This window comes from Drosophila rhopaloa, unplaced genomic scaffold (assembly GCF_018152115.1).
Source record: "Drosophila rhopaloa isolate 14029-0021.01 unplaced genomic scaffold, ASM1815211v1 contig_158, whole genome shotgun sequence".
NCBI lineage: Eukaryota > Metazoa > Arthropoda > Insecta > Diptera > Drosophilidae > Drosophila > Drosophila rhopaloa.
This window is the reverse complement of record NW_025335037.1, coordinates 281,722-306,957: the sequence shown is the minus strand read 5'-3', so window position 1 is coordinate 306,957 and position 25,236 is coordinate 281,722. Positions and strand designations below refer to the sequence as shown.

Here is a 25,236-nt window from a genome sequence, read left to right as displayed (position 1 = left end):
CAACATTGTGTAAAAATTGGAACCAAAATTTTTTTAAAATTGAGCCGTTGAGGCAGGCTTGAACTTGACCTCATAAAAAATTGTGTCCTTGCGGTAGGCAAAATATCTCCGTCAATTTTTATCTGAAATCAAAAAACCAAAATTATTCTGATAGTGTATGTGTCTCGCTTGTCCTCTACGAGCCATTTTTTTAAATTAAAAATTGAATTTTTTGTATCGCTTTTCATAAAAAGTGTAATTTTGTACGTGAAGTTTGGCCATATTTTGGCTTATAAAATGAGTTGTAATTAAAAATTTTAAAAATCCCTCCGTTAAGGACAAGAGAATTATGTCTAAAAGAATTTTACAAAAGCAGAAGTTGATCGGTGCATTAGTTTTTGAGAAATCGTGTCTACCGATTTCAAAAAAGTGAGAAAAACGCGTTTAAAGTGCCGCATCTGCCCGACGCCAGAGCCCGAATTGCCCGTTGTGACGTTCGACGCGCTGGGCTTTAAATTTCTCCCATTCCTACAGTTTTGCTTCGATCGACTTGAAATTTTCAGACAACATTCCTGAAACTTTGTACTATTATATAAAAAAGTTTGAAAAAAATGAATTTTTTGAAGTGTCAAGACCCGGATAACCCCTTAAATGAATTATTCAACATTCGCGAATTCTATAAATGCAGGTAAAAAAGCTTTTTTTTAGATCGTATTGAACCAAATCGAAAAAGAGTAATTGGAAAAACCGTAAAACAAATTGAAACGTTCTCATCTATGTATTTACCATTTCTTCAAACTAATAATAATCATAACGTGTAGTACACATGTAGAAATATAAATACATAAATAAATAGGCAAAATATGCAATTTTTATTGTTATTCAGTACAATTTAGGTTCAGATTTTAAATTATTTATTTAAAGCCTTAAAAAGCTATATTTTGTTTTAGTCTAATTTAAATTACCAAGAGCACATTTTTAGCATTTTATTTGATATTCATTTTTTTTCTGTCTTCAGCACAACGTAATTTGATTTTAAATTTAAGGGAGAAACAAATCTCCACTTATGATTTGTATGTATATAGAGATTTCTTGTATATATATTTTGTATATTTAGGTTGTATATATCTATGTAAATAACAGGCATTTATACACACACAAAAATATTTATATAGGAGTGTTTTACTTGTGAGAAATATTCTATGAAAAATTAACATTTATGTTTTTCTTATATGTCTTAGGTTTGTCTTTTGTAAACTAATTCTGGTTACTTTCGAGGAAATTGTACACTGTTGATTTATTTTCGTTCTTGTGGGCTAGGTCTAGGTATTGTATAATTCTTTACTCAAATATTGCATTTTCCTTCCCTTATTTTGTTGGGTACATAAATACGAATGTTTGGAAAATATATTCGAAATAAATGTTTGTCTCTTTCTCTCTTTCGCGCTTAATAACTTAATTTTTGGAATTGGAGCGAAGGCTTTTCGTTATATGTATATATATAAAGTATTAAGAGTAAAATTAAATTGTTCATAAGTATAACATGAAGTCTACTTTTATGGAGATATAAGTTGATTCCTTTTGCGGTTCCTTATCAATTGATCGTTTCATTGTCGTGATGGGCATTGAAATTCTTTTCTTTTGCTCTTACATTTGTAAATACCGCAAAGTCTTCATGATTTGTTTTTGGATCTGCTTAGAGAGTCTGCCTGCAGACGTTTTCTTTTAAGAGAAAAGGCAACTTCTACACTGGCGGTGAGTGATGAGGGAGAAAATGTATACAAAGAATTTTGCTAAATTAAAAAATAAATCGTAGGCCACTAACTAAAATTAAATTTTAAGACACTAAAAATAATTATATACGCAAAACAATAAGATTCCAGTATTGTTTTAGCTGCTCCGATTATGGGGAAGGTTATTGGATTTGTCGTGCTTGATTGCTGTCGAACTTGAAACCCCAACAATTAACAATTTTGGCAACTCTGTATACTGAAAATAAATATATCAATAAAGGCCGGATTTCGGTGAAAAATATATATTTAATACGTTTCAGAACCGTATGTTTGCAAGAACTTTATATTTCCTCTTAATCCTAAAATTTTCGCTCAATATAGGCGATTACTGTATTAAAATTTTTGATATAGACAAAAAAAAACTATTTCAACCCGAAGGTATTATCCTATTTTTCACTCAAAAGGGAATTTTTTTAAGTTTATTATATTTACCATTAGAATAACAAAATGTCACTTTTGAAATTCCCAGTTGTAATAAAAATTCAGTGGCTTGGCCCCTCTCGGCGCAAAAGCGTTTACATTGCTTGAGTTTTGCTGTCCAAGGGCTTTAATTATCCTCTTTAAATTAAAAATGTCCGCAAAGCGGAATTTTGTAAAGTCTTTTTAAATATTTGTGAAATCCCAAGTCTTGAGGATTTTTCGGAAGTGGAAACTAGAACAGGGCCTAATATTATTATTTGTATAATCAAAACTTAGCTTCGTCCATTTTACTCTGATTGACTTGAAATTTAATTAAAACGAGGACGGAAGCTAACTTCGGCATGCCGAAGTTTGTATACCCTTGCAGACTTTGCCGAAATTGCTAAAATTGAAAAAGTAGCGAAAAGAATAAGGTATACATGTTATTCTTATTATTATTCATGTTATTTAAAAATAGTAAACTAGATATTTTCGCCGCCTTTAACAATTTTTACTACTGAAGCTATAAGATATAGACGTCCGATCGGCAAGCGCTTTTACCATGATCATGGTATGCATAAATAAATAAGACTTGGAAAAATGTATGTCAATAGCATATACACTGCGCGAAATATTCTGAAATCATAAATGTTCACCCTAATGTTCCTATGGGAGCTATAGGATATAGACGACCGATCGGCACGCCCTTTTACCTTGATCAAGGAATGCATAGTGCTTCCTATGGGAGCCATAGGATATAGACATCCGATCGGGGCGCTTTTTAAACATGATCTGCGTACACATGTTTTAGGACGGACAGACGGACATGGCTATATCGACTACCCTATTGCAAAAATCTGACAACAGTATCATATGGCTTATTGTTTTCAATAATATAGGCATAGAAATCGACATGTAGTCGTTTTGTAATAACTGCAAGGGTATATAAACTTCCACTTGCCGAAGTTTGCTTCCTTTCTTGTTTTAAGGTAATTTAAATGCTAAAATTTTGTGTCTTGTTTCACATGGAATAACCCCTCAGCAAGGGTATAAAATATTAAATAGAGTTGAGCAAATGGTTCTGAAACTATAGACTGATAGATACTCACAATAAATTAAATAAACTTGTAGCTGTAAAGAAAACACAATTCGATTCTTTATTGGTTCAAGGGTGGCATGGGGCATATGGTACACTTGGTGTTATCCATAAAATTTGGCGGCCCACCTGTAAAAAAAAATAGATAAATAAAGGCGGTGGAAAGACTATCTTTTAAAGATAGATTAAGATGGGAACATCCCCAAAATCCCGGTAACACTTATTTCAGAATAACCTGACTCGGCTCCCGCTTTGCATTTGTTTGTTGCTGGATCCTGATCTCGGTCTGATTGCATAAAGTCTGCTAAGTTCCGCTTACCATGCATGTGGTTCAGATGTCTACTGCCAGGATTGCCTTGTGATTGAGTGTAGAGACTGGCCAGGGGGGGTACATTGTACGGCGGAGGAGGCGGAGGTGGCATGATCAAAGATTGCTGTTGCGGTAGTTGCTGATGTTGGCTGCGTATATTCATGTATGCCGCTGCAGTCGGTGGTGCAGAAAGCTGAATGGTTGCTGCAGGATGGTTAGGTGTTGGTGTTGGTGTGCTGGGTGGTGTGGTTGTGCTCTGACAAGAACTGTTCAGACTACGGGTCACTGCATTGTTCGATATTTGCTGCAGCAGCCGGCAGTCGGCTGCCGTATAAACTGGGGGCGATACCTCATGATAAGTGCTGTTCTGTTGCTGTCGGTACTGGAAGTGGTGGTGTTGCTGCTGATGCACGTAGCCGCTGTCACAGGACGATATGGAACCTGTTGGGTGTGAAAATAGGGTAAAGAAAAAGTCTTATGTGGCAGCCCTGAAATGGTGTCCTTCTTTTCAGGATTCATTTCATGACCCCACGAGGTGCTAGTGTGCGTGTTATGAAGGGTGTATGCTTGCGTATATTTAGCCGACAACCAACCAAGCCCCATCCAACCACAAACAACTATATATTTTCAAATGCAAGCAGGGAACAGAGTCTAAAGCGCAACTAACAAAGTATATATAATTGTTGACTAAACTAAAGGTAAGTATAAATATTATTAACTTAAAAAGCTTATAAAGCTAAGAGCATTAATCAACTCAAAGTAAAGAGTCGTTTAATAATTTACATTTCTTAGTTCGTATTGCTTTTTCAACTAGTTTAAGGAAAAAGGCTTCGGCAAGCCGAAGTTTGTGCTCGGAGAAAAACGACGAATAATTAATTTTGCTCAATCTTAAAGGACATTAAAAAAACATGTTAAAACATGTTTATTTCGATTTCGATGCTTAAGAGTCCATTTTGGTTAGTTTCGTCAAAAAAAATCGAAATTTTTTTTTGTAGTTTTTGGATAGCTCTAAGTGTCTAGAATATCATACTAAAAATGGCAAATCGACATACGTAATATTTTAAAAGTTATGAGCCTCCGAGCCGACCGACTCAAAATGTAGCGTCGTTTATATCGAAAAAACTGTACATAAAACTTTAAATACGTTTTCTGAAAAACTACATTTTTCGAGCTGGCGAATATCATATCTCAGTCAATTTTTAACGAATCCAAATGTTTTTTATATACTCGTAATTAAATTGTCCATGGAATGGAATAATATTAAATAGATAGCTTATACATTGGATTTTTAATCGACAAAATAGTGAAGAAAATGTTCAGTAAAAACGACACTACATTTTTCAAACTCCATTTTGTTATTTTTTATTCAATTTCGATAAAAGTAGTATATTCCATAACCACACTCCAACTTAAAAATAACAATTTTGAATTTTTTTGTTTTAGACGATTTTTACGACCTGTAGAAGAGTCGCCAGCGGGATTCATGTTTCGTGCATTGGCTTACGTCGCTCTGTGCTCTGCTTCCGGAAATGCTTACAAATTTTTAAAATTTATTCAAAATAATTTTTAAAATATCAGAAATATACCTGAAAGTTTAAGTACCTATGTTTTTTTCAATGTTTAAAAAAAAATGCTGCAGATTGCCTATTTTTTGACACAACTAACCAGAATGGACCCTTAAAACAATGAAGCTAGGTCGAATTTTTAATACATTTTTTGATCGTTCCAATGTCAGCTATATGATATAGAAGTCCCATTTGTATAAAAGCTTAGTACACCCGAAAATTGTGTACTTGATAGAGCTTTTTCTAAAAATAAAAATCAAAACTCTTTGAAATTATCAATAAAACAATTAAAATTAAAAAAAAAATGTGTTAATAATCTGTACAACCAACCAACCCAACAGGGATAATAGCATTTCCTAATACCCATTTCCTAATAAATGTTTACGATTGGGTTTATATTTGGTAAAATAACTTTTGGGGAGAGAAAGTAAAGAAAGAATTGTATGTGGCGACGAAACAAAATTTGATCTTTTTGGAAATTATCTTCAATGTATGTGCGACGTCTTATGTGTATTTATAAATATGTCAAACATAGAGTTGACAATAAAATGATTTGGACAGCTGCCGCGTTTTTCGTGACTACCAAAAATTATAATCTGAGGATACCAAAAGACTTTTGGAGACTCTAATATTACCCCATGCTGAAGATAAGATGTCTTACAACTTGAGGTTTTAAAATAGTTAAGTCAATTTGCCGACTCAAAAAGAAATTGACAAGGTTAGCACATTTATTGTTAATACACCAAAAGGAACCTGACACTTATAAATCTATGCCCAAAAAGAAACAAAGGGGACCAAAAAAGTGCGTTAGACACATTGCATAACAGCTAATGCACAAAAAATTGTTTCACTCCGTTACATAAATTTATACTAACACAAAAACTTTAAGGTAAAAGGGCCAAGAAAATAATTTAATCAAGAGGTACCTAGAAATAATTTTAGAACGTAAAGTACGATACTTAGCGTCATGTTTTAGTAGCCCCTAAAAACATTGGTTTTAGTCTAAAACTACGGATTAAAAAAAAGGGCACTCACCGGAAGTTACGGATTTGCGAAGTGGTAAATCGCGAAAAGTAGTTACACTACTGCTCTCGAGAGAAAGATCAACCGATGGTAAAGGCGGCGGCGGAGCTGGAGTGTCCGAGTGTGATCGCTCGTGGATGGCACGAACCGGCATTATGTTCCCTGCAAACGAGATAAAGAAATTAGGCAAACAGGCCACAGCTTATTTTCCCTCAGCATCGAAATATTTCAAATATCATTTGTTAAACCACTTACCTCCCGATGCTAGACGTCGATGGGAGCAGGGACTAGGGCTCGTCGTGCACTGGGCGTTGGGTACTCCCCCGGCAGCCGGCGAAGGAGCCACTCCTAACGCTCCGCATCCCGATGGTGTGCTGAAACCATGTGCTGCATGCATGTGATGTAACGGCGGAATTACACCAGGTACAGCGGGTCCGTGGCGTGGCACAAACGGCTGGTGTGGCCGGATCTTGGAAGATTCTGACAGTGATAGCATCTTCTTGACTGCCTGAGGCGAAGCTGTACCGAATTTCGGCCCGTTGTTGTTCATCTGTCGCCGCTGATGATCGCTGGTGGAACTAGTCGAACTGGTAGTCGAAAGGGTGGGCGAACTTGGGTGTCTCTTGCGCAACGAGAGAGAGGAATTTGGTGCCGAGCTGGAGCTGGTATGCGAGTAGATGCTCAGCTGGTCGCCGGCATTGAGGCTGGAACTGCCCGCGCCGCATCCGCCAGAGCTGCCACAGCCACCGCCACCTCCGCTTCGGTGCGAGGTGTTACCGTGCGAAATACTGCCCGAGTAGGTGGATCCGTGTGCAGGCTCGCACTCCAACGAAAATTTGTGCAACAAGTCCTCGTCGCTGAGTATTTTAAGGCTGTTGAGGTAAGCCTTAACCCGTCTCACCATCTGAGCTTCCTCAAACATTTTTTTTGGGTTGGGCGCCGCCGCTGATTTCTTGCGCCGCTTTATAGTTGCCTGGCCAGCGTTGGCCGCTATTACTGTGCTGGCGGCAGAGTTGCTATGAGACGCAGACATCTGATTGAGCGAGAAAAGGGCGTTAGAGGGAGTCTGTCCCTTGAGCTCAAGGATAGACAGCAGATCATAGGGAGAACTACACATATGCGTCAGTAGGCGTACTTCCTTGGCCAGCATACGAAGCTTCTCGAAGTTGATTAGGCCGTCCACTCTTGTATCATTGCCTAGGTGTATAAAGGTGAGATCCTTTTTTACAATCGGATAAAACGGAATGATGGGGTGCTGAGCCAACAGTTCGGCCGATACTAGTTGCCGATACTTGCTCATATTGCGCGAAGGGTCCATTAGGTCTTGCAGGTCGTTGAACAACCTCTGGTACTTAGAAGGCAGCTTTTCCCACGTTAAACGCAGTCGCGACACAGCTCCGTGTCCCAGGCCAGAGACTATAGCAAACATGGAGTTAAAGTTCCGACACTCCTTGCAGTGGCGAGCAATCTTGATGAACTGCTTTACTATCTTCATGCGACGCACGATGTTGTGCTCGGCGCAAATTTCACTAACCACCCAAAACATTTCGCGATTAACAAGTTCAGCAAATTTGCTGAGCATGGGGACCCCGTATCGAGAGCGTAACTCGAACAATTCGTCCACATATTCTGTGGACTCAATCTGGCGAAAGTTTGCAAAATCCTGTAGAGTGAGTTGTATGGCCAGCTCGTATGCGTTTAGATGTAGAAAGTGGACACTTGACTCGCGTACTAGCTCCAAGGCCAGTTCGTCCGGAACTAGCGGCTCGGTACTATCGTTGAGCTTGAGGTAGTAACGCGCCGCAAAGCTAATTCGCTCCGCCAGGTTCTGCAGCTGATCAGGAAGCCTGCGCTGCTTTACCATTCCACCATCGCCTACACTCACTTCGCATAGCGAGAAATTTGAGCTGGGGTCGTGGATTCCAAACTCCTGCAGTGTCAGCATTACTACCTCGTGAGCCGTCGTCTCTTTGTAGATAAGCACATATTTGCACGTCTGATCTGCCTTATACACCTTTAACACGTGATCGGGGTAATCGGGAAGGTGCGACTGCGTGGAGTTTGTCGTCAGAGTACTCGCTGTTGATGGTCGGTGAATGTGGGCGCCCAGGTAGTTTGCATGCAGCTTTCCACCACCAGTTCCTCCCGCTTCACTGCCTCCTTCATAATTGAGGCTGGTTAAATCCGGATTTGATTGTGACTGGTAGAGTCGACCACTCCCACTGGCCGCACATCCATTAATCGAGGACTGAGTGGAACTGCTGGACGAAGTGACCGTAGAGAGCTTCGACTTGGGGTCATTAAGCAGCGTGTCGGACGAATCGTTAAGGCTGCTTCCGTGATGCTGTTTATTGAGCAAATTCATTTTTGCCAGTGCCTTTTGCAACCGCCGCTTGGGCGCCAAAGTCATAAAACCCCCTTTTGTATCCTGCTGATCGGAATTAGAGTTGGAGCCCTTTTTAGCCGAGCTGTTGTTAACGCTTTGTAGCAGCTGCTGCATAAAGTTGGAGGCCATGTTTCCACTACCGCTCACTGGCGGTGTTTGCGGTGGTGCGCAGTCCGGCTGGTCGAGTAGCATATCTACGGAACTTAGGCGCACCATGTGCGCCCGATTTGAGGCGCTGACGCTGGACAATTCGTCGGTGGTGCTATCGGAGCGACCGTGCAGCTTAGCAATATCATTGGCGCAAATGCGGCGGGGACTTCGGAGGCACTTAAAACTGCTGCTGCCCGCGGAAACACTTCCGGATCCAACGGTTCCACTGCCATGTTCAAGAGCCTGCATTATCTCTTTAAAATCAAGCAAGTTGCTTTTTACGCTAATGCTCAAGTGTGTGGTGCCCGTAAGGATCTCAAGAGCTCGCTTGCTAGTCACATGGTCCATAGACTGCCCATTCACTTCGTGAATCTGGTCGCCGCGCTTGAGTCCCACATCTTGGGCCTTTGAACCAGGTTCAACGTGTGAAATATAAATGCCCACGGCTGCGTTGCCTGTGGCTACGGCTACGCCCCTAAGCTCGTAGCCGCCCACGATGTTGAAGTTGAGCGGCTCGTCACGCGATGATCGAGTAAGAGTACAGCTGCGAATTCGCGCTTTTGCGGCACACGCAATGTGCAAAAGACGCAGTTGGCTTAGCAACTTCTTTCTCTCAAGCAGTGCTTCAAAGACTTCTAAAAACTCCATCATTTTATGATCCGCCTCAAAATCGGTAAAGTGGTTGTTGACCCAGAGAAGCACTACCCGTGTGACGCGGTCCCGCAGTTCTTGCGTCTTGTGCGCATCCACTTGCTCTAAATCAAACCAATGCAGCAATTTGCTGGTTACCTCTTGCGGGTTATGAATAAAGATGCGATGTGTGAGCAAAAAGTCCTCCACGTAGGTGGGGTCCGTCATTGAGTTTTCTTCTACCAGCTGCTGTAGCAGCCTCTCTGGAGTGCCTCGGATGACGACGTGACCGCGTTTCATGTTCAAAGATGACGAAGCTCCCGTTGTCAATCCGCCACCGCCAGCACAGTCAGTGCCACCACCTCCAATAGATCGCAGCTCCGTGACCATGACCACAGACCCATATTCGTCCTCATGCCGCCGTGTGTTCTCCTCGCCTTGATGCTGAATGCGGTAGTAATCCGTCTGCGTGATACACACAAACTGGCAGTCGTCACACTTGGTCCGCATCACACCTCGGTGGTAAAGCTTGTCCATAGTGGGAAGGATGCCAAAGGAGTCGCCCATCTGCAGCTCTTCGCGGCTGCCGTTCGCATGTTCGATCTCCACGGCGCCGTTTATGAGAACCGACCAAGAGTCCAATTCTTCACCATCTGACATAACCACGGTTCCGGCCTTGTCCACCACGGCAAACACCATAACGGAACAGAGTGCTCGTCGCACTGACAGTGTTATGTTAGTGAAAGCTTTAAGGCCCTGCGTGAACTCAAGCAGCACTTCCACGTCCTCTTCGCTACGCTCCGCCGGATCCTTCTCCAGGCAGTCCCGCACTGCATCTCGCACAGTTAGACTCTAAATCAATGGAAAAGGTTGCAAGATATATTCGTATAAAATGAAATATATGCTTTCAATGATAAAATTTGTTTAATAATAGTCTTCTAAATTTTGTTCCAAACCAAGGCAAAACGAGGACGGAAGCTAACTTCGGCAAGCCGAAATTTTAATACCCTTGCAGACTGTGCCGAAATTGCTAAAATTTAAAAAGTAGCGAAAAGAGTAAGGTATACATAAATAAATTAGATTTGCATAGTTTCATGTCAATAGCTTTTATACTGCAAAAATGTCATAAACAAATAGAAAAAAAAGGGATATTTTCGCCGCCTTTAATAATTTTTCCCACGGAATCTATAAGATATAGACGTCCTATCGTCAAGCGCCTTTGCCCCGATTAAGGTATGCGTAAATAAATAAGACTTGGAAAAATGTATGTCAATAGCTTATACACTACGCGAAATATTCTGAAAAACATCAAATTTTGACCGATTTCACCCTATTCTTCCTATGGGAGCTAAAGGATATAGTCGTACGATCAGCACGCGCTTTTAGATTGATCAAGGTATGCATAAACAATACGATTTGGAAAGATTCATGTCGATAGCTTTTACACTGCGCGAAATATCATCAATTCTTGCCAGATACAGTTGCGAAAAAAATAATAATACCACTGTATCGTGCTGCTTTCATTGTAAAAAAAAATTAATTTGCTGTTGTTGTTTTTTTTCAAAATAATTTTTGAATAGCTTATACACTACGCGAAATATTCTGAAAAACATCAAATTTTGACCGATTTCACCCTATTCTTCCTATGGGAGCTAAAGGATATAGTCGTACGATCAGCACGCGCTTTTAGATTGATCAAGGTATGCATAAACAATACAATTTGGAAAGATTCATTTCGATAGCTTTTACACTGCGCGAAATATCATCAATTCTTGCAAGATACAGTTGCGAAAAAAATAATAACACCACTACATCGTGCTGCTTTCATTGTAAAAAAAATTAATTTGCTGTTGTTGTTTTTTTTTCAAAATAATTTTTGAATAGCTTATACACTACGCGAAATATTCTGAAACACATCAAATTTTGACCGATTTCACCCTATTCTTCCTATGGGAGCTAAAGGATATAGTCGTACGATCAGCACGCGCTTTTAGATTGATCAAGGTATGCATAAACAATACGATTTGGAAAGATTCATTTCGATAGCTTTTACACTGCGCGAAATATCATCAATTCTTGCAAGATACAGTTGCGAAAAAAATAATAACACCACTACATCGTGCTGCTATCATTGTAAAAAAAAGTTAATTTGCTGTTGTTGTTTTTTTTCAAAATAATTTTTGAATAGCTTATACACTACGCGAAATATTCTGAAACACATCAAATTTTGACCGATTTCACCCTATTCTTCCTATGGGAGCTAAAGGATATAGTCGTACGATCAGCACGCGCTTTTAGATTGATCAAGGTATGCATAAACAATACGATTTGGAAAGATTCATTTCGATAGCTTTTACACTGCGCGAAATATCATCAATTCTTGCAAGATACAGTTGCGAAAAAAATAATAACACCACTACATCGTGCTGCTATCATTGTAAAAAAAAGTTAATTTGCTGTTGTTCTTTTTTTCAAAATAATTTTTGAATAGCTTATACACTACGCGAAATATTCTGAAAAACATCAAATTTTGACCGATTTCACCCTATTCTTCCTATGGGAGCTAAAGGATATAGTCGTACGATCAGCTCGCGCTTTTAGATTGATCAAGGTATGCATAAACAATACGATTTGGAAAGATTCATTTCGATAGCTTTTACACTGCGCGAAATATCATCAATTCTTGCAAGATACAGTTGCGAAAAAAATAATAACACCACTACATCGTGCTGCTTTCATTGTAAAAAAAAGTTAATTTGCTGTTGTTGTTTTTTTTCAAAATAATTTTTGAATAGCTTATACACTACGCGAAATATTCTGAAAAACATCAAATTTTGACCGATTTCACCCTATTCTTCCTATGGGAGCTAAAGGATATAGTCGTACGATCAGCACGCGCTTTTAGATTGATCAAGGTATGCATAAACAATACGATTTGGAAAGATTCATTTCGATAGCTTTTACACTGCGCGAAATATCATCAATTCTTGCAAGATACAGTTGCGAAAAAAATAATAACACCACTACATCGTGCTGCTATCATTGTAAAAAAAAGTTAATTTGCTGTTGTTGTTTTTTTTCAAAATAATTTTTGAATAGCTTATACACTACGCGAAATATTCTGAAAAACATCAAATTTTGACCGATTTCACCCTATTCTTCCTATGGGAGCTAAAGGATATAGTCGAACGATCAGCTCGCGCTTTTAGATTGATCAAGGTATGCATAAACAATACGATTTGGAAAGATTCATTTCGATAGCTTTTACACTGCGCGAAATATCATCAATTCTTGCAAGATACAGTTGCGAAAAAAATAATAACACCACTACATCGTGCTGCTTTCATTGTAAAAATAAGTTAATTTGCTGTTGTTGTTTTTTTTCAAAATAATTTTTTTTTAAGGTTTAATATTGCTCTAGTCTAAAACAAAGTTTCCGTTTTTATTAATCCCACCTACATATTTTTTTATTTAGTTTTTTATTAAAAAAGTCAGAAAAACAGCGAAAAAAAATAGCACCACTATCAAGTTACTTAGAGAATATCTTATATTTCGCCCAACAGCCTTAAAAGAAAGTACCTGCTGATTAAATTGGACTTTTTTAACTATTTTGTTAAAAAAAAATTGAAAAACAACATTAAAATGGGACGTGGAAAAAACTGCAAGAAGGATCCTTTTAAGTCTGCTACTGAGCTTAAAATGGAGCCTAAAATTAATGCGACAGATGAAACAGTTCGCAAGTGTCTCAGACAACATAACTTAAAAGCCTGCAGTCCCAGAAAGGTTACCACTTTTAAATGCCAGGCTTATTGCTAAGGGCATGAAGTTTGCAAAGAACATGTTAATTGACCACTTCAAAAATGGAGGTATATCTAATGGTCAGATGAGAGTAAGGACGTTCTGATGGTGGAAAAGGATCTCGATCGTACGTCAAGCGTACCAAAAACTCTGATTTTATGCCGCAGTCCACCCAAAAGACCATAAAACATGTAGGAAGTAGTCTGATGGTATGGGCCTGTTTTTCCTATTATGGAGTAGGTCCAATACATTGGATTAAAACCATACTGGATCAGGACGTGTAAGTAAATATTTGGGATACGATTATGCTACCCTTTGCAGAGTACTCCATGCCAAGACGTTGTGAGGCTGTTATTGCCAATAATGGATGCACAACCAAAAATTAAATGAAGAATCTACACTTTATTTGGATGTATAAATATAGAAAACTCATGAATTTTTTACTTACAAGTCGTTGTTATAGTTTTAAATCCATTTTTTAAAAGTGGTGCTATTATTTTTTTCGTCAAATTTCTTTAGTTTCAATCAAATATCTAACATATCTTAAGAAATTAAATAAATTTGTTAATTTTTTTCTCATTTCCAGTTGGTTTATTGTCTTTCGATTTCAAAATGGTATTCAACGTTTCCATAGTGAGCTCGCAAACGGTATTGAAACAGACGGACAGACGGACATGGCTATATCGACTCCTCTATTGATCCTGATCAAGAATATATATACTTTATGGGGTCGGAAACATCTCCTTCACTGCGTTACAGACTTCTGACCAAAATTATAATACCGTCTGCAAGGGTATAAAAACAATAACCAAACCATAATTTCTTTGCAGATATAAAATTTAATATAACGATTATAACAAATTCTTCTTGTAACTTGCCATAACTCTTAAATTGTATATCTAATTGTAATTTGTAATGTATCCTAGAGGTATTACTTTTTACCCGCTCTATTTTTAATTTTTTGACCATCACAGTTATTACTATGGACAGCAGTACGTAACGATGCACACCCAGTTAGTGTGAGAAGGAGTAGTCTCCTTCTATATATATATATATATATATATGTATATATATACACTATATATATATATAAATATATACCCGAAAAAATGAAAATCCGCTACGATGGTCCGACCCTATCAAGTAATACACCATTCAGAAGGTATCGATAAAAAAAAATTGTGTAAATATTATGTATACATCATTGTGTACTTTACGATTAATTGGTTCAGGACAAAGAGTGATCCATTCAAAAGTTATTAAAATAAAAATATATTTTTCTTATTTTTGAAAATGAGTGGTTTTACAAAAATTTTATGAATACGATTATTATTATCCCCAGCAGAGCTCGGTATATACAGTTGCGGTCAAAATAATAGTAGTGCCGGTCAAGAAAAAGTTTTTATCAATATTTTCTCCATTTCTTCAAAAATGCAATTCATTTTTTCACATTAGTAACTGTAATTAACTGCTCTATAATAATGTGTAGTTATTTTCGATTCTCGTCTCTATTTTTATTCATATCTCCTTCATTTGCAAAGATTCACGTGTTTGACTAAGACAAAATAATAGTAGTGCCAGAGAAATTAGCAAGAATAATTTAGTTTACTTAATTTAAAAAGAGTTTTGTGGTGCTTAATAATAGTTTTGGGTGTTATTTACAACAGTCCCAAGCTTTTTCAGATTTTTCTTTAACATTCAGTCCTGACTACACGGGGCGTGGCAAACACTGTACTGCCGAGAGGTGAGATCTGAATAAAAAATTGATTTCTGCTGAGAAGACTTTTGTCGAAGTGCAAAATATTATTGGCTGGTGTTCTACAATGCACACTGGTCCCAATGCCCAATATTTTTGCAAAAACCCATTTTTTTTTTGAAGTTATGAAAAAAAAACATTTTATCTTCTTAGAATAATATACGTTGCATTTAAAAATCACAATTTCGTTACTGAAATTTTGGTAGCCCTGAAAGTCAGCTGTTCGTAGATCAGAAATGTTGACTTTTTGGCGCGCTAAATAAAAGCACACTTTAAAGTAAGATTGCAAAAGTTCTACTTAACATTTTAAAACAAAGTAAAATGGAAAATATTAGTGGAGGTATGTAAAATTTAAGTGTTTAATGCAATATTTTTTTAATGTGATTTGTCTTTGTGTATATGTGCTTTTGTAGAGTTGTATGTTTAACAATTTTAACCTCGCATTTTTCGTGTTTCGTGGAACAAAAGTTAGTTGGATTGTGCCGGATTATAAAAACTATTAACGCAGTTTTGTTCTTGCATTTATTTACAATACGATGACATATACCTTTTTTTAATCGTTTTTGCTCCATTTTACAAAAAAAAACTTTTTGCTAGACAACATAGACCTATGTTATGGAGAAATGCTAGAGTATTGGCTGGCACATGGACGGGAAACCGAAATCCTTTACAACTTTGTGAGGATCCTTTGAAAAATAGGATTAAGAACTTTGTTGCTTATGTGGATGCTAATTTCCTAAATAGTTATCCTACTACAGATAATGATGATGAAGATGACTTGGATACATTTGAATGTAACGATGCCTATTCCTTTAATTTAGATGTTGAAAGTGATTAAAAATTAATTAAATAAATATATTAGGTTGTTTGGTAATGGCATACCGGTTTTTACATTCCAATTTCGCGCTTCGCTTGTGAAGTTAAATATAATAGTATCTGGCAATGCTGTATATCGTTTGAAAGGTATTGGCATCACCTTTAAAATTACATATAGTTTGTTTACATGAGCTTCCACGTTAAAAATTACAATCGATTGAAATGGAGTTCACAAACGCAGAAATTCGGGCAATTTTGAAATTTTATTTCGCAAAGGGAAAAACTGCTGCGGAATCTCGCAGACAGATTATTGCTGTCTTAAGAGATAACAAACTTTCGATTCAAACCGCCGAACAGTGGTTTAGGCGATTCGGAAGTGGCAATTTTGATACCGAAACACCCAAGCCTTCCGGACGACCAGTGACCGTTGATACCATCGCGGAAACCGTCACTAGGCATTTAAAGTCGAAAAATTTAACAAAAAAGCTCGATGTATGGGTGCCTCATGAGTTATCCCAAAAAACCTTTTCGACCGTGTATCAATCTGCGAATCTTTGTTGCAACGTAATAAACTCGACTCATTTCTGGATCGGTTAGTCACTGGTGATGAAAAATGGATCACATATGACAACATAAAGCGTAAAAGATCCTGGTCGAAGCACGGTGAGTCGTCTTAAACGGTGGCATGCAAAATTTTTTCGATGGACCAAAATTGAGTTCAAGGGAGGATTGTGAAAATCGAATCGCCGAGTTTTTTGCCAGTAGGGACAAGGACTTCTTTAGGAGAGGCATATACAAGTTACCATCAAAATGGCAGAAAATCATCGAAGACAACGGTACATATAGCACTTAAATCGGACAATGCCAACTATGTTAAAATTGTCGTCAATAATCAATAAAGAAACCGGTATGTCATTACCAAACAACCTAATATTATAATTTTTCAAGATGCATTATTTAGTTTGGAAGTTGAAAATTGGTAGGGCGGGAGGGGATAGGGGATTGAGGTGATATTTACTAAAGTTATTTTATATATATTTAAAATTTATTGGATATATTGGCTATTGGCTTTACTAAAGTTATTTCATATATATTTAAAATTTTTGGATATATTGGCCCAATTTTCATGGATGTTTTGTAAATTTTTGTCCCGGGGTGCATTCTATGGGGCGGAAAGGAAGGCGTGGCCCGATCGGCACAAAATTTTGTCCAGACTTTGGATATATAGTAACTATATAGTGTGCCAAGTTTCAAGTAGCTTCATTTTTCTAGTTTATGCAAAAATATTGGTCATTGGGACCAGTGTGCGATGGTTAGAAATGCTAAAAAATATGAGCCAGCAAATGAAACGCCTGGTCGACCCAAATTATTGGATCAAAAGCAGAGATCTGCAACGAGTATGATCGAGTCAACTCGATCAGCGTGACCAAATTTCGCTCAATTCAACTCAACTCATTCTGCAGAAATCTGATCGTGAGTGATGCACACCCGAAATAAAAATTCGGAGAATAATCATGCTCGTGCATCATTTCGCCTTTGAGTTCTTTTAGCTCATCGTCGCGCTTCGGGTCGATCAACATGCTGATTTTTAGCTTCGTGTTCGAGTCCATGAAATGAACGTTGCCGAACTCGCAATCATCTCGAACAGATCGCGATCGATTCAATTTTGTGAACGATGTGAATGAGTTGATTGTGAGTAAGACTAAAATACTCGAGTTGATTTCGATCAACAAATAAAATTAAAAGGAATACTATTTGGAGGATTAAATGAACCAGTTTTTATTTTTCATATTAGGTTCAAATTCAAAATTAAATTAAAAAATAAGTAATTAATTAATTAAAAAATAAAAATTAATTCATATAAAAAAATAAAAACTATTAACAGAAATATTTCATATTCTTGTTTTCATATGTACATATGTAGTCTTAAAAATAAACTAAGTATTATATTTTGTATAATAAGAATTTAAGAAAAGCAACGCGTGCCAAAAAATCACACAAAGTGGCACGGGCCAAAGACGATCAAACCGATCTCAGACAAAAAGTACCGTACGAAAAACCATTCATATAAACCATCTGAACACAACCGAACCCAAATATTTGATCGCAACAATCATGTATAAGAAATGTTGCATTCACAAACGATCATGCCTGCGGTTGAGAACGATCACACACGGTCATTGATAAGCTTTGATCGTTTGATGCAACAGAAATGTTCACTCATAACGTTCGCTCACCGCTCATACTTTTTGGATCAAGCAAAGTGATTGAATCATACCAGATACGGGTCAATGATCTGGTATACCCAAAAACGTTTGACTCGTTGCAGATCTCTGATCAAAAGGTCAGTGGATCGCTTAGAAAGACAGTCAAGAATCGAACCTTTGGCGTCTGCTGCATCCCTAAAAAACTTGTAACTTTAATGCAAGTTTGGAAACCATAAGAAGGCGACTTAGAGATAATAACCTCATTTCAAGAAGCCCAAGAAAAGTACCGTGACTCACAAAAAAACATGCCGCGAAACGTTTAAAGTTTGCAAGACGACACTTGAATTTGCCATTGGAGAAGTGGAGGAATAGTTTTGTTTGGAGGTCGTGGTACTCGGCAGTTTATTAGACGACCATCCTTATGTGTTTTTTTTTCTTCTCAGAAATATACCTTAAAAACGGAAAAGCACGGTTCATCATGGTTTATCAATTATGATTTGGGCAAGCTTTTCATATATGGCGTTGGGCCATTATATTGGATCAAAAACATCATGGACCGTTATCTATACGTCAAAATTTTAAACGTCGTGATGCTTCCACATAATTCCGAGGACAAGCCACTTGTTTGGACATTTGAACAGGATAATGATCCTAAACATACGAGTAATCTCGCCAAAGAGTGGTTTGCGGCCAATCAAGTCAGTGTCATAGAGTGGCCTGCACATTCACCCGATCGTAATCCAATTGAGAATTTATTGTGTGACATGAAGAGAGCAGTCTCGGAAATAAGGCCAAACAATAACATTCAACTTTGGGAAGCTGTACAAAGGACTTGGCGCTCTATTCCTGTGAAGAGATGCCAAAATTTGTGCGTCCGTTATTGCAAACAAAGGATATGCAACTAAATACTAAAATCAATCTTTAAACGTTTTTTGGCTGTGATGAATTTTTAAAAGTTTCACTACTATTAATTTGAACGAACAAATTTTTGTAATTTTTCACATTTTTATTTTTTTTTTTTCAAAAATCTTATGAATTATTCAAAGTTGTTTTGTATTATTATTACCTACTATTAGTTGAGTTTCAATGAAAATTAAAAACATTTTGTAAAAACGTTTCAAAAGTTATTTTTTGCGGTTTCTGACCGCAGCTGTACATATATTTTTAAGACTTTAGAAAAACTTTCCTCAATTTACAGAAGCATAAATAATTTGTTAAATCGTGTCGAATGTTTAATCATATATATATATATTTGTATGTTTCTACATTTTTAAACCTAATTTTAGAATTTTGTCGGTATTTGGCTTACAAATTTAGGAACATATAAATCCAATGCCTACTTACATCCATGCTCTCCGCCAGATCCTCCTCGTCGGAGTCCACGACTGACTCCACCAAGCCGGATAGGTCAATCTCCTCGGCCTCCAGAGATGAGGCGTAGTTTGAGGCCATTGTATCGCTGCCGCTGTACGCCGAACTGGTGTCACTAGAGTGCGAGCCCCGGTTGCATTTTTGGTGCAGTTCCGGTCTATTTATTGTTGACGAGCTCCCCACAACCGCTCCTGTGCTGGCTATGCTTGTGGGTGGATACTGTAGGAGAAATATGAATTTTATTAAAGAATAATAAACCAATCTGAGCACACTCACATGATGTCTGATATGGTGATACAGATCCATGAGGCGTATCTTTTACTGTGGACTCTGCGTATTACCGCCAACCTCACCCAGTCAGATTTGATATGTGGTCAGTATTTAACTAAAAAAGTAAATAAAACACATAAGCCCACAATAAAAGCGATTAGATAATTGTGAAGATTTACAACAAAAAGAAGAAACATGGAAACAAGCGGAAACATGATGACATAGTTCACAATAATGAATTAGGTTCTTAAAGTCGCGCTGCATTGGGTCCAACCAGTCAGTGTCCTGTTATAGCCCACACTACTTAGTCCCAGTCTGCTCTATGAAGGGAGTGTTTGACTTACATTTAAATGTAAACTTACCACCTTAGTACGATATTTTTTCAGGGAAGCCAATTCCTTACAAAATGACAACTCATATTTAGGGCTTTTATAATCTAAACATAAACAATTTGGGTTTTATATTCTTTTGGTTCCTTTTTGCTTGTAAATAATAAGATTATACCGTTTTACTCTTGCCTATATATCGTAAAAGCGTTTGCACTCGGTTTATCAGAACTTACGAGCTCAAATAGCTTATTGAATAGCTTAATCGTTTGCAAACGATTTTTTTGTAAATTCTTAAATTTCAGGAGATGGGCAAACATGGTCATCTTTTATTTTTTTGAAAACACGATTTTTAAGGGGTGGGAAAACGTTTTTTGTTGAAAAATCTCGTGTTTAAGCCGCGGCAAACGTTTTTGTCAAAATTAACTATTTTTAAGAGGTGGGCAAACGATTTTTTTTTTTAAATTCTGAAATTTCAGGAGATGGACAAACATGGTCATCTTTTATTTTTTTGAAAACACGATTTTTAAGGGGTGGGAAAACGTTTTTTGTTGAAAAATCTCGTGTTTAAGCCGCGGCAAACGTTTTTGTCAAAATTAACTATTTTTAAGAGGTGGGCAAACGATTTTTTTTTTTAAATTCTTTAATTTCAGGAGATGGGCAAACATGGGCATCTTTTATTCTTTCGAAAAAACTATTTTTAAGGGGTGGGCAAACGTTTTTTTTGTTAAAAAATCACATTTTTAAGCTGTCGGCAAACGTTTTGTCAAAATTAACTATCTTTAAGAGTTAATTTTTAATTCTTTGATTTCAGGAGATGGGCAAACATGGGCATTTTTTATTCTTTCAAAAAAACTATTTTTAAGGGGTGGGCAAACGTTTTTTTGTTAAAAAATTACGTTTTTAAAGCCGTCTGCAAGTTTTTGTCGAAATTAACTATTTTTATGAGGTGGGCAGACGATGGGCAAACATGGGCATCTTATATTTTTTCGAAAAAGCTATTTTTAAGGGGTGGGCAAACAATTTTTCCTGAAGGTAAATATGATCAAAACTTAAAAGTCGAATATTTTCAAAGTATAAATATTTTTAAAATTCTAAAAGATGGGCAAACGTGGGCAAATGATCAACTTTTATGTTTTTGAAAATGTTCGAAAATTTTCGAAGATTCCATATTTTTAAAACTAAATGTGGGCAAAAACAATTAAAAAGTGGGCAAACATGGGCAAAAAATGGGCAAACGATTAAGCTATTCAATTTTCGAAAATTCGATTTTAGTCGACCCAGCTTCTTTGAGCTGAAGTTACGTTCAAAATAAAATAGCCATGACAATAGGCATACCATAAAAATATTTAAATCATTTTGTAAGCCAGTGTAATTTGTAATGTCTAAGGAAATAATAATGCGGACAGCAACACTGTCTCTATAATAACGTATAAATTGGGGGTTGATTACCACGAAAATTTAAATTTGTTTATTTAGCCTTTGATACGCAGTACAGGGCACGGTTCCAACGTTCCACACAACTCAAAATGGTAATTACAATATCACTAAATACAATAGTTAAAAAGCAATGGCTTAAAGTTATTTTCAAATTTTTGGTTGCTCCTTTTTATGAGCTAGTTTTTCGTGGGATTTCTAAACGACAACTTTTATCAGTTTGGAGGAACTAACGGTGCCTGGACATAGAATTATGCCGAACAAGAAAGGAAAGCTAACTTCAGGCGGAGCCGAAGTTGATATACCCTTGCAGAATATTCTGTAAATTATATTGTCAAAAATTATTCATATGATGCATTCTTAATACTCATAAAAAGTCCCAACTTCCTAACTTTAAAAACACCAAAGTTATGGCATTTCCGATCAATCAGTTATGTAGCGGCTATAGGATATAGTCGGCCGATCCTTATAAAATATAGTATGTCGGATTGATTGGCCAAAAATAAAACCCATAGAAAATCCCAACTTCCTAACTTTAAAAGCACAAAAGTTATGGCTTTTCCAATCGTTCAGTTGTTTGGCAGCTATATGATATAGTCGCCCGATCCGGCTCGTTCCGACTTATATACTGCCTGCAATAGAAAGACAACAATCGACTCTCCTGGTGATGGTGATCAAGAATATATATACTTTATAGAGTCGGAAATGTCTCCTTCACTGCGTTGCAAACTTTTGACTGAAAAGTTATAATAAAATTTTTTAGGTACAACAAATTAATAATTAATTTTTATATATAAAGTTAAAACTGTTATTAATTAAAGCAAAATGATCTGAAGTCAACATATATTGCAAAGGAACAGCAAAGTTTACGCACAGATCAAAATGGTTTAAAAACATTATACTATTAAAATAAGCAAATAAAGCAAATATTTTAAAAACAACGAAGTTTTAAATCGCCCTACTCGTTAATATTTAATTAAGCTTTAAAGTATTTAAATTTTTTTTTTCCTTATTTTTTTTTTTTTTTCTGAATGCACAACATTTTGAGAATATTGTGTTAAAGTTTTAGATCGATCCGAGTAAAGCTTCCGAACTTAAGGGGGTCCTCCTCTACTCTCCAAATTTTTAAAAATCGATTTTTTTTTTTGCTTTATTTTGATCTATATGTATCTAAGAATACTCCACAGAAAGGGTTTGGTACAAATCATATTTCTTGTCATGTTTCTGGGAACCGGAAGGTACCCATGTGCGGCCGTTTCCGATCATGTTTTACACTGTACTTTATCTTTAAACGCGATTTCCCGAAAGTTGTGTTTTTTTAACTTTCAGGTAAGCCTTTTCATAGAAGTTATAGTTCGATTTTAATAATTTTTTTTCAATTGTTCAGAAAACACATCGCTATGTTTTCCCGTGTACGATATTCGAAATTTTGTTTAGTTCAATTTTCATAGCTTCTAAAAGGTAAAAAAAACAGTAAAAATCTAAATTTTTCGCAAATTGTAGAAGAAAAAAATCACACATATTGTTTAAATGTTGCCCAATCACATGCAAAAAACAAAATTGAGCTGAGACTAGCCAATACAAATTTTTTAAAAATGTCCGTTTTTTCACCGAATTAACTATACCTCCCCCCTTAATTATTTTCAACAAAAGTTCGTATACTTCACAGGGTTGAAAACGACCCATTCGACCTGACTCACATATTTGTAATAAAATCGGTTTAATTACGGTTTAATTATATTTGGAAAAGGAAATAAAGCTAGCGGCGAGGCATAGTTTATGTACTGTTTCCGTGTAAGTATATCATTTAATTTTGGCAGATTGTATGACAGCTAAAGGATATAGCCCATTCATCTGTGGGATTTTCTAACTTGAGCTGTGTAAGCGAATCTGCATGACACTCCAACCTCATATTAATAAATATAGCCACACGTAAGCCGATTTCTTTGACTCGAAGTTAAAGTTAAATTTTGACTCAAATATTCTATATTAAATTTTGACTCAAATATTCTATATTATATTCTAAGATATAAATTGGTGGGTCTACACTTCCCAGCACCCGATTATCCTTTTAATAAAATGAAGATGGACATGGCTATAGATAATAATAAAAGTTACACTTGCTTTCACGTTAAAAGCCAGTCTTTTCGAACTGAAACAATTTGCTGTATTTTAACAAAAACCGTAGTTTTCTTAGTATCTGGAAAAAGTTTGAAATTTAATGCATACAAATCTCGAACAAAGGTTTGAATTCTCTCCATAAAACAAATCATAATTCCTGTGAGATTTTATTAGTCAATTATTTCTTGTTTATTTGTTTACTGTCCGCGCAAGTTGCTTTTGTGGCCCGTACTATCTCACTTTCATTTTCCGACACAAGAACAATGCTGCCAATAAATTAAGTCAAACAAAAACAAGCAGAGAGTAGGAGATAAATTCTCATGAATTTCGAGTGTGCGCTGCCAACAGCAGAGCAGCAGAGGTAGCAACAAAAGTGTGTGGGAGCCAAATAAGCTACTGTACATGAGAAGTGTTGCCAACTCTCGCTTCAAAAATGAAATCCGATGTTGAAAATATCCAATAAAATTTAGTTCATAAAAAAAATAACCAAAAAATATATCCTATTTTTGAAGTCCTTTATTCTCCCTTTAGTGGTTTAAAAACAAGTTCTTGCTTTTAAAGTCGACTTAAGGAACGTCGAAATAACTAATGTAAGTCAACCAAATCTTGTTGATGAAATTTTTAAAGAAAGAATAATACGTCCAAATATACTAATTTAAACTTTAGCTGAATAATGACGAAAGAATTTAAATATGTCCAAAATGTTTTTAACAAGTTCCATCTGATTAGCTCTAAATGGGCTACACTTAGCTGCAAAATAGCTGAATTAACAACACTATATGTGAGAGCGAGCGATTGCAAGTGTGTTTGTAAGGGGCGAGCAACACAGAAAAATAATAACAAAAAACTAAACGAAAATTGTAGGCGACAACTTCCGCTCGCTGGATAAGCCATTTACAATAAAAAAAAATGCTTGCAAAATGAAAGTGTAGTAAATATAACACACTTTGCACCACCCAACAGCGTGTAAGCACACGGACAACAGCATCGCACACATCAAATATGGGCGTGTTTGTACAGTTCAATGGTTTTGTGGACATGAAAGCCCTTGGGCAGTGTTTTTGTCGATGCAATTGCTAATTGTACGCACGTTTTTATAGCTGCCGCAACGTAGACAAGTAGTTTACCCGCTGCGCTTTATTGCGATCACTTTTGCATAAAGAAATTCAGGCAGCGTGTGTGTATTGGTATTAGGCTGCGCATTGTTGGAATTTCTTCACTCACACACAAATCTTGACGATGAAAATTGGATTGTGTACCGCCAGTTTCCCGTTATTTTCCGCCCTTAGCTCTGCGGCGGACTGTTCCTTTTTTATATTGCATTTGAAGGATTAGTATTTTGATTCAAAGATGCTCTTTTAATTAAAAAAAAATTAAGTAGCTCTAAACTTAAACTCCGACGCGTCTTTTTGTGTGACCACACTGCACATAATTACTGCAGTTTTTGGAAGACTATCGGAGTTCTGCGGTATTAAAATACCACCTTATGTCTCGATTGTTCTGAGGGTATCGATATTTTCAAGGTTCGGTCCATTTTTATTTCGGATACGTTTCGGATTCGAATTTTGACCGTTTAATTTGAGTTTCGGCGGCTAAATTACCGATTGAAAAAAACTATTTTGGGAAAATCGGGGGGAAAATCGTGAACCAAGTAAAAATATATAATGTACACAATTATATATAATATGTTACGGAACTGCATCGTCCTGAGACGGCGCCGGCTAGCCCGGGAATCCTCAGGGCGGAGTACCCCCGATGTCCCTACAGCTTCCACAACATTAAACATCGATTACTATCGACGTC

General features: G+C 36.7%; 1 protein-coding gene across 5 annotated transcripts; it reads right to left on the bottom strand.

Moving 5' to 3' along the window:
• Positions 1-865: 865 nt before the first annotated feature.
• On the bottom strand, positions 866-24,860 carry LOC108040406 (rap guanine nucleotide exchange factor 2). Of its 5 annotated transcripts, none has more exons than XM_017117879.2 (8): positions 24,524-24,860; positions 19,556-19,664; positions 19,253-19,498; positions 6,421-10,183; positions 6,178-6,327; positions 3,587-4,018; positions 3,281-3,396; positions 866-1,968 (listed from the first exon to the last, which is right to left on the bottom strand). In XM_017117879.2, exons 2-7 carry the CDS (start codon positions 19,583-19,585, stop codon positions 3,329-3,331), a joined length of 4,689 nt encoding a protein of 1,562 aa, XP_016973368.1. In that variant the 5' UTR covers positions 19,586-19,664; positions 24,524-24,860; the 3' UTR covers positions 866-1,968; positions 3,281-3,328. The 5 variants fall into 5 exon arrangements, with proteins under 5 accessions (XP_016973368.1, XP_016973387.1, XP_044313400.1 ...); XM_017117898.2 differs by having other exon boundaries at positions 866-1,961; XM_044457465.1 differs by having other exon boundaries at positions 24,660-24,860.
• Between the last annotated feature and the right edge of the window lie 376 nt (positions 24,861-25,236).